Here is a 16,377-nt window from a genome sequence, read left to right as displayed (position 1 = left end):
CGGGGATTACAAGTATGTGCCACCACGCCTCATATAACTTTAAACAACACAAATATGTTATCTTTAGTTCCAGAAGTCAGAAGTCTGGAATGGGTTGGCAAGGCTGCGTCCTTTCTGGGATCTCTAGGGGAAATTTTGCTTCCTTTCCTTTTCCAGCTTCTAGAGGCCACTACCCTCCTTGTCTCATCCCTTCTATCCCTGTCTCCAAACTCCCCACATCACTCCACCTCTCTCTCTCATTCTGCATCTCCTATTCCCATCTCTAACTTGCAAGGATCCCTGTCATTACACTCGACTCACCGAAATGATCCAGAATAATTTTTTCAATCTCAAGATCCTTAATCACATTTGCAAAGTCCCTTTTGCCATGCAAGGTAACATTCTCATCATTTCTGGGTAATGGGACCTAAACATCTTTGAGGGGCCATTATTCTGCCTATCACACTGGTATCTGGATGCTGAATGGGTTTTGCCTCCCAGGAGCTGAGTCAGCCATGATTCTAGGAATCATTTCCTTTGACCTAGGACCCTGACTCCCCCGCCAGGCCACACTGCCATGATTTCCCATGGCCAAGCAGCTATCATGATTGGTAAGACAGAATTCATTCAAGCTGCAGGGATCCTGGGACCTGGAGATGTGGCTGCTGAGAGGTACCTGCAGTACCTTGCTTGAGCAGATCTCAGTGTAGAGAAGGGACACCTGATAGGAAGCAGAAGAGATGAGAAAGCGACAGGTCCTGCCTAGATGTCTCAGCAGAGTTTCTGGAAAGTTAGCTTTTTTTTTTTTTTTTTTTTTTTTTGGTGCTGGGAATTGGACCCAGAAACATTCTACCTCCAAGTTATACTCCCAGCCTAGCCCTTTTCTGTTTTTTATTTTGAAACAGGGTCTTGCAATTTAGCAAGAGGCTGGCTCAGACCTATGATCCTCCTGTCTCAGCCTCTCAGGTAATGAGATTACAAGTGTGTGCCACCATGCCTGGCTAGCAGTTAGCGTTTGTCATAGAGAGAAAGATAAGAAGTAGATAATAGAATGAGATACAGTGACATTTTGTATGTGTGTGTGGTACTGGAGACTGAACCTGGGGGCATTTACCTCCGAGCTATACCCCCAGCTCTATACTTATTTGTTGCGTTTGTTTTTTGTGGTACTGGGGATAGAGCCCAGGGGCATTCTAACCTCCAAGCTATACCCCCAGTCCTATTTTTTATTCTTTATTTTGAAACAGGGTCTCACTAAGTTGTGGAGGCCTCACTAAGTAGCTGAGGCTGGCAGGGAACCAGCGATGCTTCTGTCTCAGCCCCACAGAAGCCAGGATTACACCACGCCCGGCTCATTTGTTTTTCTTTTTCTCTCTTTTTCTTTCTTTCTTCCTTTCTTTTGTTCTTTCTTTCTTTTATTTTTTTGAAACAGGGTCTCACTAGGTTAATGAAAGGTTCACTACTTGCTTGAACCTGTGATCATCCCATCTCAGCATTCCAAGTACTGGGATTACAGGCATGTACCACCATGCCCAGCATAACGACACTTTTCTGTATTATTCCATCCCTAAAAAGTCTGTATCAAAGCACCCTGGTTATGGTTGGATCTGAAATGTCCCTCAGTGTTCAGAGGTGAGGCTTTGGGATGTTATTAGAGCATTATAAATCTAAATTCATGAATGGACTAAACCATGGCTGTGGGAGGTGATGGAAATTTTGGGAAGTGGGCCTAGTTGGAGGGAAGGTCACTGGGGGCGCGCCCTTCATATAAAGATATAAAACAATAGCACAACCTACCTAGTTGGTCATTTCATTTATCTCTCCCAGGATCTTGTGGTGGGGACTTGCCCTCATGATTTGGAGTATGTCAGATTATTATCCAGTAATCCATGGGAGGAGTGGACACCCCTGCCCCATTGATGTTGAGCTTGGTCAGGAGACTTGCTTGGGCCAATAGGATGTTAGTAGATGTGATACAAACACTTGTAATCCCCGCGCTTGGGAGGCTGACACAGGAGGATCGCACAGGTTCGAAGCCAGCCTCAGCTACTTAGTGAGGCTCTCAGCAACTTAATGAGACCCTATTTCCAAATAAAATATAAAAAATAGGTCTGGAAGTATAGTCCGGAGGTAGAAAGCCTCTGGGTTCCACCCCCATTAACACCAAAAAAAAAAAAAAAAAAAAAAATTTTTACTTACATCCATACGTGTGTGTGTGTGTGTGTGTGTGTGTGTGTGTGTGTTTCTGGGAATTGAACCTAGAGTCATTCTACCTCCAAGCTACACCCCCCAGCCCTATTTTTTATTCTTTGGGATTACAAGCGTGCGTCACCACGCTAGGCTTGTAAGTAAGTAAATAATAAATAAATAAATAAATAAATAAATAAATAAATAAATAAATTAGGGCTGGAGGTGTAGGGTGGGGATAGAATGCCCTTGAATTGCATCCTTAGCACCACAATAAACAAACAAACAAATAAAGCCTGGAGGTTTATCTCAGAGGTAAAAAGCCCCTGGGTTCAATTGCCAGTGCCAAAAAACAAAACATGACAAAAACCTGGTATAGGCTCTTTGACCCTTATTTTTCCATTTCTTCTCCTACCCTGCTGCTTAGGATGAGCATGTGAAGCCTGGAGCTCCAGCTGCCACTTTAGACCTTGAGGAAGATTAATAAACTCCAAGATGACAAAGCTGGAGGGAGCCTAGATCTCAGGGCAGTTCAGGGCACGGCCACCACATCTGCCTGGTCTGTCCCCACATTCTCCCAATGCTCATATTCCTTGAGTGGGTGGGGCTTTGGGCTACCATTTTCTATACCACTGTGCCTAAGGGCTTCTTTTCATTTTTTACCTAAAACTGCAAGAGGCCTCAGCTGCCTTGTTCTCAGAAGGGTGGAAATGCCAGGGGATTAACACCCTGGAGAACAGCCCTCAATGAGTGACTCCCAGCACTGGTTCCCTCCCCCAGGTGGTGGAACTCTGACCTCTGTGTCTTGCATCATTCACCAGAGTTTTCTCACAGGATTGTGCGATGTGTGCATGAGGCTGGCTGCAGACCTTCCATCCTCCAGTCTCAGCCTCCCAAGTACTGCGATCACACCTGGAATCCTTCTGTCTCAGCCTCTGAAGTACTGTAATTACAGGCGTGCACCTCCATGCCCAGCTCAGCATTATTATTCTTTTAACAATGTTTTAAAACAGTCTGAAAAGATAGCACTGGTAGTATACCCAGTTTACAGGGTTGGTTGGTTGGTTTGTTTTTGGTGTGGCACTGGGGATTGAACCCAGGGGCATTCTACGTATCATCCCATTTTATCTTTTTTTTTTTTTAATTAGAAAATGAGCCCAGGGGCATATATCTCTGAGCTTCACCCCCAGCCCTATTTTATTTTTATTTTTAAATTTTTAAATATTTATTTATTCATTTATTTGCGGGTCTGAGGATGGAACCCAGAGGCATTTGACCTCCGAGCTATACCCCCTGCCCCATCTTTTTATTCTTTATTTTGAAACACAGCCTCACTAAGTAGCTGAGGCTGTCCATGAACCGCGATCCTCTGGTCTCAGTCTCCCAAATGCTGGAATTACAAGTGTGTGCCACCATGCACAGCTTTTATTTTCATTTTGAAACAGGGTCTCACTACTTGCTGAGGCTGTCATCAAGCCAGTGATTCTCCGGTTTTAGCCTCTCAAATACTGGGATTACAAGCATGTGCCACCAAACCCAGCTATTTTTTTTTTTAATTTTGAAACAATGTTTCACTAAATTAGCAATGCTGGCCTCCAACCTTCCATCCTCCTGTCTCAGCCTCTCAAATACTAGGATTACAGGCTTGTGCTGCCAGCCCTGCTAAGGTCTCTCCCAATCTTAAACCTAGTCAAGTATAGTAAAGCTGGGCGCATGCTTGTAATCCCAATACTTGGGAGGCTGAGACAAAAAGGTCGCAGGTGCGCAGCCAGTGTCAGCTACTTAGTGAGACCCTCTGCAACTTAGTGAGACTGTTTTAAAAATAAAGAATTAAAAACTGGGCCAGAGTGAGCACACAGGAGGATCACAAAGGTTCAAAAACAGCCTCAGCTACATAGTGAGGCTCTCAGCAATTTAGTGAGACCCTGTTTCCAAATAAAATATAAACTAGGTCTGAGAGTATAGAGTGGAGGTAGAAAGCCTCTGGGTTCCACCCCCAGTACCAAAAAAAAAAAAAAAAAAAGGGCCGGGGTGTAGTACCACAAAGAAAAAAAAAAAAAGAAAAAAAAAGAGTATAGTGAAGCGCTCATTCAAAGATGTCTTCCTCTCCTAAATTTGTTGCTTTTCATTTGCTTGTTTGTTTTCTTTTTTGGTGGTACTGTGGGTGGAACCCAGAGGCTTTCTACCTCTGGGCTATACTCCCAGACCATTTATTTATTTATTTATTTTTGCGGGTCTGGGGCTGGAACCCAGGGGCATTTGACCTCTGAGCTACAACCGCTGACCAATTTTATATTTTTTATTTTGAAACAGGGTCTCACTGAATTGCGAAGGGCCTCACTAAGTAGCTGAGGCTGTCCGCAAACTGCGATCCTCCAGTCTCAGCCTCCTGAACGCTGGGATTACAAGCGTGCTCCAGCACACCTGGCTCCTATTTTATATTTTATTTGGAGACAGGGTCTCACTAAGTTGCTGAGAGCCTAAGTAGCGAGGCTGGCTTCGAACCTGTGAGATCCTCCTGTTTCCGCCTCCTAAGTGCAGGGATTACAAGCGTGCGCCACCACACCCATCTTGTTAGTTTATTTATTAATAAATAATGTAGCCGGGCGTGTTGGCGGCGCAGGCTTGTAATCCCCGTGCTTGGGAGGCGGAGACAGGAGGATCGCACAGGTTCGAAGCCAGCCTTGCTGGCTTAAGAGCCCCTGTTTCCAAATAAAATATAAAATAGGTCTGGGAGTGTAGCCTGGAGGTAGAAGGGTTCTATCCCCAGTACCACCAAAAAGAAATTAAATAAATAAATAAATAAATAAATATTTGGAACACCTACCATATGCCTTGAAGGAGTGTACATAATTATATCATATAATGACTTTTTTTTTTGTTGCGGTCCTGAGGATGGAACCCAGGAACATTGTACTTCAGAGCTACACCTCCAGTCCTATTTTTTATTCTTTATTTTGAAACAGGGTCTCACTGAGTTGCAGAGGGCCTCACTAAGTAGCTGAGGCTGTCCTTGAACCAGGATCCTCCAGTCTCAGCCTCCCAAATGCTAGGATTAAAAGCGTGTGCCACCACGCCTGGTTTACAATGACAATTATTTTTAAACACATCCTATGTAATATTATGTGCTTAAATCTTCATCATGAGCCTATGAGGAAGGCAATTCAATAATCCCTTCCGTTTTATTAGATGACAGGCACAGCAAGCTAAAAAGAGGAGCCTACCTTCATAGGATTTTTAGTCTATTAGAGAGGATACAAGTTAGTCAAATTACGTAGCTAAATACATAATTACAAATTATTTTCAGGGTAAGGCGGCTGTTGGAGCCCAGGTGCCAACCTCCCCCTTATCGAGGCCTCAGGTAACCCTAGCAACGAGTCTTTCTGCCAATAGTAAAGATGGCGCCCGGAGAGCAAGCGAATTTTCACACACTCCATTACCCACAATACAGTGAGAGTAGGGGAGGCGCTGTCTCTGCCAGGAGCTAATATGGCTCCAATAGTTACGCCATCCTCTCTCATCCCCGAATCAGGGACCTGACTGTTCAGACCAGGCTATCGAGCAGGAGTTTGGTCTCCTTTGTCTTTCCGCTGACCGTGACTACAAACGCGACTGAAGCTGGGAGACCGCTCCGCGGAGTTAAAGTCCGTAACCGAGAAAGCACCACTTCCGCTGACGTCATCACGCCGACACGTGGATCCAAGATGGCGGCGGCGATGGTGAGTGAAGGAGACTCCGGCAGCCGGAGCTGGAGCGGGGCCCTCTCGGTATCCTAGGACCTTCTGGAGTCCCAGGGCTGCTCCCGAGCCACCTCCAGAACCCCTGCTCAGTTTGCCCCCGACTGAGCCTCCCTTCCTCAGAGACCCTCTCGCGGGCCTGGGCTCCGCACCCAGCTTGTCAAGGCCCGGAGTGTTAGGGGAGGCTCCGTTTCGGAAGAAGACCTCCCTTACTGCCTCCGCGGTTCCCATTCCTACTTTGGTCCCCGCCCCCTGTGGCCCCATTTCCTAATTTCACCTCCTAGCCCTGGCCCCGCCAAAGAATCCCCCCTTATCTCCACCCTCGCTCCTCCCCGGCACTTTCCTACCCTGCTCTCCCCACCTCCTGACCTGTGCTCCTTGGCGACCTCGCCTCTCAGCAGCCTCCTAGCCCAAGCCCTGTCCTCACCTCCACGCAGCCCCCATCAGCCACCCCTCCTGACTGCCGCTACCCCAAGGCATACTTCCCTACCCCATCCCCACCTTTGTCCCCGGACCCTTGCCTAACAAGATGTAGTCTCCTGTCTTTCCTTAGTCCACTCCTTGCCTCTCTCCTAGGGCTGTGTGTGTGTGTGTGTGTGTGTGTGTGTGTGTGTGTGTGTGTCTGTCTGTCTGTCTGTCTGTCTGTCACTGGGGATTGAATCCAGAGGCATTCTACCTCTGAGCTACACTTCTAGCCCGATTTTTTTTTTTTTTTCTTATTTGGAAATAGGGCCTCACTAAATTGCGGAGGGACTCGCTAAATTGCCGAGGCTGACTTGGAACCTGCGATGCTCCTGTCTCAGTCTCCCAAGTACTGGGATTAAAAGCGGGCACTACCATGCTTTTATCCCCACTGGTTCTCAAACTTTACTATGCATAAGAATCGCAGTTTGGGTGTGGGGAGACAAGATGTAATGTCCTGAGCCCCACTTCCAAAGAGTCTAATTCCATAGGGCTGGACAGTGGCCAGAAATAAACACTTTTATAAGCACTCCAGTGATGATGGTGGAGGTAGTCCATGAACTGCATTTTGTGTGTGTGTCGGCAGGAGGGGGTTACTGGGAATTAAACTCAGGGGCATTCTACCTCTGAGCTACACCCCCAGCCCTTTTTTATTTTTTGTTTCAAAACGGGTTCTCTCTAGGTTACTGAGAGTCTTGGCTAAGTTGTTGAAGCTGTCCTTGAACCTGTGATCCTCCTGTCTCAGCCCCCCCCAAGTATTGGTATTACAGATGTGCACCACCATGCCTAGCTGTGTACTGCATTTTGAAAAACACAATTCTACCTGGCTGCCCCGTCTCCCCTACTTCCCATTCCCCTACAGGGATATACAGCTCCTTAGGGATAAAGGCTCATTATGATGAAACGCCATAGGATGAAGTCTGTGTGGATGAAGGTTTAGGGGGTTAGTCAGAAATGCTGCCTTCTGATATAGAACCCTGGAAGTAAATCTTTGAAGGACTGGCCTTTCTTCCAAAGTTCAGCTCATGATCGGATGCCCAGAGTCCAGAACTAAAGTTGAAGTGACTTAGTTCAGAGTGGTCTCCTGGGTTTTACTGCCCATTATGTCCTCAGCAGATAATTTCATCCTGGGAGTGAATAGCAGAAGACCCAGAGAAGGAAATGTAGCATTTAACTTTAGCAAGGGAAGCTCCTTGCTTTAATTCTTTGGTGTTGGTTTTCTCCAAACAGCATTAGATTATTGGCTGATAAATGGTTTTCCTCCTCTTAGCTGGTAACTTTTTTGTTTGTGTGTGTATTGTTATTGAATGATGGATTCCTGGTGTGGAACCTTAGAAGTTGGGTAAAAGATTTCACACTCTGGCTAAGGATGTAGCTTGCTGATAGAGTGCTTACCTTACATATGCAAGACCTTGAGTTGCGGTCTCCAGACTAAAAACAATTTTTTAAAATCTTTACCTGTTTTCCACAGTCTCAGACTTCATTCTGAATCATAAGTGGGGAAAATTTCAAAAGTGATACATTAAAGCCTTTTTTCCTGATACCAAGAATATATAACAGGAAGTCATACCCTCTCACCATAGGGGACACATTTAATAAAGTGGCATTTATAGCATTTCACTGGGAAATGCCTGCCTTGTTTAGAGATTTTTAAGAGGTTATAAGTTAACAGTACACATTTCTGGTACACATTTATTTAATCAGCAAATATATGAGTGTTTATTCTGTCCAGGAACTGGGAGTGTAGTTGTGAATTTGAGGGTCAAGGTCCCTTACCCCCATGGAGCTTTTCTAGTCTGAGCAGACAGGCAGTAAACAAAGACATGAATAAGTAAAGTCAATATAGCTGAGTGCCGGAAAGACAGGTGAAGTGACCATGATGGGCGTGACTGGCGACCGACTGCTTGGGATTGAGTGTTCAGAGACAAGGATGAGTTGAGACTTTATTGACATGGAAGAACCAACTTCCTTGACAAGAGGAGTGTTCCAGGCAAAGGGAATGGCAGGTGTGAAGGCTTAGAGGAGAACTTGGCATGTCTGAGGAACGCAGACAGCAGAGGGCTGAAGCATGTGAGAAGTGGGGATAGGAGAGGTGAAACAAGATGAAATTGGAGGCATGAGCAGCTGTTTCTAGAAGCATGCGTGTAATGGGGGCAGGTTTGTAGTTTATGTGTGGCATTTTGAAATTGGTTGTTCTATTAGTCTGTTTTCACTTTCCATCCCCCCCAGGGCAGTACATAAAGGGAGCCAGCTTGTTTTAATGCTGCAGACAGGCTGTGGAAATGAGTTTGGATTTTATCCCGTGCACAGAAAGCACAGTGATTTAGTGTGTACTGTACTACTTCAGAGGAGCGTACTGTGGTTCCATGTTGAAGACAGTAACCGGGTTCAAGAAGTGGAGTATGTGCTGTGTCAGCGATCCACATGGGCCAGTTTAAAGGGTGCATTGGAGAAACTGCATGTTTGGTGCAATAGTGAAAAGGCACAGGAGCAAGTTTACAGGGGGTATTTGTGTAACAGGCCAAGTGGAGTCACAGGTGTGAGTTTGGTCTTTGTCAAGCACACTTTATTACACGGAAGCCAGTATGATCCTCACATCCTCCTACACATACGCTATTTCACAACCATTGGGGGTGGGGGGGTGGTCCTAATTTGGGGTGTTTGGGTTCTTGAAGCAAGTCACACAACCAAAGAGGAACTAAGTTAGTAGATTTGGTGGCCATAGGAACAGGCTGGGTTCTGGTTTGTTCTTTTATTTTGAAATTTAGGGTTGTGGATACAAATTTCAAGGGCTTTTCCCTCCTCTTAGCTTGGTGAATGGCCCTTCCTCTCCAAAGGTTGGGATGCTACCTCACAGGTCTGGGCGGCATAATGGATGTTTCCAGAACCTATAGGGCAAGACTTTTCCCACCATAGAAGCCAATGTAAACTGAAATTCCTTATTTTCTTGCCTTTCTCCTGTCCTGGATTTAAACTACCCTATAAAGTTATAGGCTATGGAGTTGATCTGGCTGGGTTGAATTGAGATGCATACTCATATCTCACTCTCTTTTCTTTCTTTCTTTCTTTTTTTTTTTTTTTTTTTTTGTGGGTCTGGGGATGGAACCCAGGGGCATTCAACCACCGAGCTACACCCCCTGCCCTATTTTTTATTCTTTAATCTGAAACAGGGTCTCACTAAGTTGCAGAGGGCCTCACTAAGTAGCTGAGGCTGTCCATGAACTGATATCCTCCAGTCTCAGCCTCCCAAATGCTGGAATTACAAGCATGCGCAACCAAGCCCGGCTTTTTTTTTTTTTTTTTTTTTTTAATGGTACTGGCGATTGAACCAGGAGCATTCTCCTACAGGCTACTCCCCCAGCCCTATTTTTTATTCTTTATTTTATTTTAATTTTTTTGTTGTTTTATGTTGATTGATTGATTGATTGATTGATTGTAGTACTGGGGGTGGAACCCAGAGGCTCTTCTACCTCAAGGCTATACTCCCAGACCTATTTTATTTGGAAACAAGGTCTCATCAAGTTGCTGAGAGCCTCACTAAGTAGCTGAGGTTGGCTTCAAACCTGTGCGATCCTCCTGTCTCTGCCTCCCAAGTGATGGGATTATAAGCGTGCGCCAGCTTTATATCTCACTCTTTATGGAAAACTGCCTAGAAATATTTTGTTAGAACTTGGAAAATGTTCATGGAGTACATTTGTAAGCATTTCTTTAGTCTAGAAACTTCTTATGTACTTCTCATGTATATCTTCATTCATACTTTTAATTTTTATTATAGTTATTTTTACTTATTTGGAAACGAATCTCACTAATTTACAGAGGCCTTGCTAAGTTGCTAAGGCTGGCTGCAAACCTGTGATCCTTTTGTCTCATCCTCCCAAGTACAAGGATTATAGGCATGCACAACGATATCTAGCTTATAGTTTTAACTTTTATGGATATAATTTAATACCATAAAATTAGCTCTTTTAAGTTTATAATTCAGTGGTTTTACCATATTCAGAAGGTTGGGCAACTGTCCCCACTGTTTTAATTCCAGATCATTTTCATGACTATTTCATAATTTTCATTTTCATTTTATAATACATCAGAACATTAAAAAGAAACATTAACAGTCACTCCAACTTCTTCCTTTCTGCAGCCCCGGCAACCACTAATTTATTTTTTGTCTATATGATATGTCTTTTCTGGACATATCATATAAAGGGAATTTATAATATGTGGTCTTATATGTCTTTTTTTTTTTTTTTTGAGATGATTTTACTAAGTTGACAAGGGTGGCCTTGGACTTGCAGTCCTGCCACAGACACTCAAGTACTTGGATTACGGGTATGCACCACTGTGCCTGCCTGTTCCCACTCTGTGTATAGTGCTGCTGTGAACATTTGTGTACAAGTTCATGTATGTGCCTCTGTGTAAATTTTTGCGTGATCACATTTTTAGGTTTCTTGAGAATGTACCTGGAAGGGCTGGAAGAGCTCACTTGGGTTTATTTCAGTCTAGAGGTTCTTTTGAGAGTATTTGGGAGGCTGAGGCAGGAGAAACCCAAGTTGAGATCAGCCTGGGCAACTTAGCAAGCCATCTCAAAATGAAATTTTAAAAGGGCTAAGGAGAGTTGGGGGTGGTGGCACACGCTTGTAATCCCAGCACTTGGGAGGCTGAGACAGGAGGATCACACAGCTACTTAGGCTCTCAGCAACTTAGTGAGACCCTGTTTCCAAATAAAGTGTAAAATAAGTCTGGGAGTATAGCTCGGAGGTAGAAAGCCTCTGGATTCTACCCCCTAGTACCACAAAATAAAAGGGCTAATGAAGCTGAGTTTGATGGGGCACACATAAGGCTGAAATAGGAGGACTGCAGGTTTGCGGCCAGCCTCAGGTACTTAGTAAGTAAGCCTTCTGCAACTTAGTAAGACCCTATGTCAAAATAAAGAATAAAAAATAGGGTTGGGGGTTAATCTCAGAGTTAGAATGTTCCTGGGTTCAATCCCCAGCACCACAAAAATAAAAGCTAGAGGGTTAAGGATGTATCTCAATGGTTAGAATACTTGCCTAGCATGCATTAACAAAGTCCTGAGTTTGACTCCTGGTACTACAAAACAAAACTTCTTTTGCGCTTATGGAAGCAGTGCTAGCAAAACCCCCCAGCCCTTGTCAGAAGCACAGAACAGTCTTCAGTGGTATAGTCTGGTACTAATCGTTAGAGCAGTTGGATGTCGGAGAGTCCTGAAACAGGAGGCAGGAGGCCTGCCTGGTCCCGTGTGGAAAGTTGCTGTCTCCTCTAGACCTTATATATGGGGAGAAGCACTGGAGCAGGAATCAGTGACCTGGTCTTGGCCTCAATACTGTCAGATTCAGTGTGTGCCCTGGACAAATACCCTTGGCTTTTCTTGGGCTGGTAAAATTAAGATTCGGAGCCGGGAGTGGTGGCACACACCTAATACCAGTGTTTGGGAAGCGGAAACAGGAGGATCATAGGTTGGAGGACAATCTTAGCAAGCAGCGAGACTCTCATCCACCTAGCAAGACCCTGTTTCAAAATAAAAATAAAATAGGTCTGGAGGTAGAATACCCCTGATTCAATCCCTAGTACCAAAAAAAAAATATTTGGACTTTGTCCAGACCCCCCCCCCTCCTTGCCATGATTGTAGTCTCTGTGATATTTCCAGGCTGTTGTCTGTGTTGCTTGTGGTGTCTGTCTGATCTCTCCGGTTGCCCCACCTGGCATGTAGTCTGCAGGAGCCACTGCATGCTTGGAGCTGAGGTGCCGAAACTAGGCTTGGTTAGGAGTCCCTTTAAAGCAGTGCCCTTAATCCCTCCCAGGAAGTACAAAGGGGGCAGAGACAACATTGCTTTCTGTTAGTTTCTCTTTTACAACTTAGACACAAGTTCCCCCTTTGATGTTGGCATTAAAGAAACAGGTTGCAGAATATTGGAGAAGGCTGGGTTAAGAAACAGGTTGCAGAATATTGGAGAAGGCTGGGTTTTGATCTTGGCAGTGGCAGGAAGGTGAGAAGGAACCAGGATACATGGGGCCATCTAGCCACAGAGGATGGTAGACCCACCTAGCTCCAGATGTGCTTTGATCCCAAAACCATTGGCAACAGCAGTGCTTCCCAGCTGGGATTGGGATGGGGATGCCCAGGACTTCTTGCTTCTGCCTCATTCCTCTCCATGCTTCCTTCTGTGCCACCCTAACACTATTTATCACCTATGCCTGATGCTTAAACTGACGGAGCTCCCGTAGTTGGAAATTCTAGTCTTCGGCCTAAGAATCTGGGCTAGAATCCTAGTTCTGATATTCTGATTACTTATGTGACTTTGGCCAAACTGTTTGCCTCTTTAAGCCTGTCGCTTTGTTTTTTTTCTTATTCTTTTTTATGGCAGTAAAAATGTACATAAAATTTACTGTTTTATCCATTTGGGGATGTATAGTTAAGGACATTAAGTACATTTTTTTCATCATCTCGTACTGAATCAGTTTCCTCATTTCTGAAGCTGGGGTGATACTGTGCTTAAAAGGATTGTTGAGATGACTAAATGAATAGGAGATAAAAGTGCCTAGCACAAAGAGGGTGCCCTGTGACTTTGGTCTAAGGTTTGGAACGTGGAGGTGCCCTAAGCCTGTTGCTGAGGCCCGCTGGGAGCGGTCACAGAAACCCGAGGGGAGAGAGCAAAGGCAGTGCATTTCTGCATGTTCCAGCCCCACGGTTTAAGTCTTACAGCCTATTCCCTGTGAGGGTGGTTTCACCTGGAGTTCCACAGCCTCTGGGGTCTCTACCCAGTTTTTGAGTCTCTTTATGTGCCTTCTCAATGGCTCTTCTGTATCTATAGACCCTGAAATAAAGGCTGCCTTTTCAGAGTCCCCATTGGTTAATTGGTTCTGGTTATTTTTTGTTTTCTTTTTCTCTATGAGTTCTTTATCTCCATAGGGCTGCTTGGTGAGTGGTGTTTAGCTGTTATCAGCCACTAATAACATGTTATTCATGTGTGTTTAAATTCTTAGGGAGTTTTGACTGAGTGGGTAATTGATTTCAGTTAATTGTTGGTAAACTGTGCCCCAAAGTCTTTTTTATTTCTCTTTCCCTTTTCTTCTCTTTCTCCCTCTCTACCTCCCCCCTTTGTCTTTTTGCTTAATGTAGGAACACTTACTGTTGTGGTCTTAAAATAGTGACTGTGCCTTTTTTTTCTTTTCTCGGACCTGGAGGTTGAGCCCAGAGGCATTCTACCTCAAGCTACACCCTAGGCCTATTTTATTTTTTTATTTTGAAATAGGATCTCCCGCCGGGCGTGGTGGCGCACGCTTGTAATCCCCGCGCTTGGGAGGCGAAGACAGGAGGATCGCGCAGGTTTGAAGCCAGCCGCGCGCGCTGGCTTAGGAGACCCTGTTTCCAAATAAAAATGTAAAAATAGGTCTGGGAGTGTAGCCCGGAGGTAGAAGGGCTTCCAGGAACCCCAGTACCACCAAAAAAAAAAAAAAAAAAAAAAAGAAATAGGATCTCCCTAAGTTGCTGAAGTTGGTCTTAAACACACAATCCCATCTCAGCCTCTCAAGTACTAGGATTATAAGGCGTGTTTGAGAAAGACAAGGAAGAATCTAGCCCCCCTATGGGGGGCTACTTTTGCAGCAGAGACGGCATGGCAGGAACAGGAACGCTGTTCAAGTTGGCCAGACAGTGTGGCTAATGATGCTATTTGTGGAAGAGGAGGTTGTAAGACAGAAGGCTCCAGAAAAAAAGATTAACTTCTGGTCACAGAGAAATGTGAGTGAATGAAATAATTTTCAGCTCTCGAGGGAAACTTCTTATTTTCTTTGTTCATACCTTTAAAACTGGATGAGGGTGAGTGTACTTTTTTGTCTAGCAGCCCTTCCTGGGGATGCTGTGTGGGAGAGACTTTTTTTTTTTTGGTGGTACTGGGGTTCCTGGAAACCCTTCTACATCCGGGCTACACTCCCAGCCCTATTTTTTTATTTTTATTTGGAAACAGGGTCTCTTAAGCCAGCACAGCTGGCTTTGAACCTGCGCCATCCTCCTGTCTCCGCTTCCCAAGCACTGGGATTACAAGCGTGGGCCACCACACCCGGCTGGGAGAGACTTTCAGATTATTGAACCCCCAAGAATAAGACAGGGAGGGAAGGGCCTTGATTCTTGTGTCTCTCTAGCTTTATAATTTTCCAGGTCACTCCTACCTTTGCCAGGATAAAGTGCTAGATCACCATGCAAAGTAGAATAGTGAAACTAATCCCCATTACCCATCATCCATCTTCAACAATTATCATTATCTATAATTATCATTATCTACAACTATCATATTAAATTGAAGATGGATGATGGGCAATGGGGATTAGTTACACTATTTTCTTTCTTTTTTTCTTTCTTTCTTTCTTTCTTTTTTTTTGAGGATAGAACCTAGGGGCCAACTAGTTTCTTCCTTTCTTTCTTTCTTTTTTTCTTTTTCTTTTTTTTTTTTTTTTTTTTTTTTTTTTTGGTGGTGCTGGGGATTGAACCCAGAGGCATTCTACCTCTGAGCTACACCTCTAGCCTGATTTTTTTATTCTTTATTTTGAAGCAGGATCTCACTAAGTTGTGAAGGGCCCTCACTAAGTAGCCGAGGCTCTCTGCAAACCATGATCCTCCTGTCTCAGCCTCCCAAATACTGGGATTACAAGCATGCGCCACCATACCAGGCTCCCAACTAGTTTCTTCTAAACCTTCACCTAGATATTTTTTTTCCCTTCACGCTTACTAAGGTATTATTTAATACCATACAATGTGCTATAATAATATGTCATTGTGATGGTTGCATAGATCTATACAGTTACTAAAGTTCATTGAACTGACAGCAAGTTAGTGATAGCTTGAAGCAGAATGCCCCTGGGCTCAGTCCTCAGCACTGCGGGAGGGGAGGGACTTACACATTGGTTTATTTTCAGACCTTTATTGACTTAGGTAACTCAAACTAAGAGCAAGATTAAAAGACAAACTAAAAGAGCTTTTCTCTTGGGTAAATGCCTAGAGTTGGAAATGCTGACTAGTGTGGTTAAGTTTATGTTTAATTTTTCAAAATACTGCAAAACCTTCCAAAGTGACTATACCATTTACATTCTTACCAATAGTATGTACACTATCATACCCTGCCAGCCCTTTTCTTTTCTTTCTTCTTCTTCTTTTTTTTTTTTGTATGTGTGGTACTAGGGATTGAAACAAGAGGCATTCTACCTTTGAGCTAAACCCCCAGCCTGATTTTATTTATTTGGAAACACCGTCTCACTAAGTTGCGGAGGGCAACTGAATTGTCAAGGCTGGCTTTGAACCTGTGATCCTCCTTTCTCAGCCTCCCAAGTACTAGGATTACAAGCACACCCAGCTTTTGGAAGTCTTTTTTTTTTTTTTTTTTTTTTTGTAGTATTGGGTATGAAACCCAGGCATTCTACCTCCAAGCTACATCATCAGCCTTATTTATTTTATTATTCTTTATTTTGAAACGGCCTCACTAAGTAACTGAGGCTGCCTGCAAACCACGATCCTCCTGTCTCAGCCTCCCAAATGCTGGGATTACAAGTGTGCACCACCATGCCCAGTTCACACATTCTGCGTTTTAGCAAGGTTGCCAGGTCATGTGCCCACACAGTAAAGTTCGAGAAGCACCAATTTATACTACACCAGGGGGAAGACGTACCAATATATATTTATACACCAGTATGTACTGCCAAAAGCTCACAGTTGCCACCAGGTCATTGCACCTCAGTCCTGGAATGCTTCTCCCTCCTCCTCTTTTTCCCTCAAGCCTTGGGGTAGACGTGAATTTTTACATTCATGTCCCTTCCCCTAACCCCCAAGACTATGTTGCTCTTAGACTCTTAATCTGCAGGTAGCATCTGGGACCAAGTGTTACGATTGTTTCTCTCCCCCAGCTGGCTGCAAGCTCCTTGTGAGCATGTTTGTGAGGTTGGCCACATAGTAGTGCCTGACACATAGTAGGTGGTTAGTAAACAGTTGGCTTGAGCTTTGGGC

General features: G+C 44.4%; 1 protein-coding gene across 1 annotated transcript in view; it reads left to right on the top strand.

Moving 5' to 3' along the window:
- Positions 1-5,832: 5,832 nt before the first annotated feature.
- The window catches only part of TM9SF4 (transmembrane 9 superfamily member 4), a gene marked incomplete at its 3' end in the record, with an annotated part of 49,899 nt that continues 39,354 nt past the window's right edge, over positions 5,833-16,377 (top strand). The window contains 2 exon segments of the mRNA XM_080716654.1: positions 5,833-5,931; positions 5,934-5,995. Of these exon segments, the coding sequence (XP_080572780.1) occupies positions 5,871-5,931; positions 5,934-5,995 (123 nt within the window). The 5' untranslated portion in view covers positions 5,833-5,870.

Source organism: Muscardinus avellanarius, assembly GCF_963383645.1.
Source record: "Muscardinus avellanarius genome assembly, chromosome: 19".
Lineage (NCBI taxonomy): Eukaryota > Metazoa > Chordata > Mammalia > Rodentia > Gliridae > Muscardinus > Muscardinus avellanarius.
This window is presented reverse-complemented; position numbering and strand designations above follow the sequence as displayed.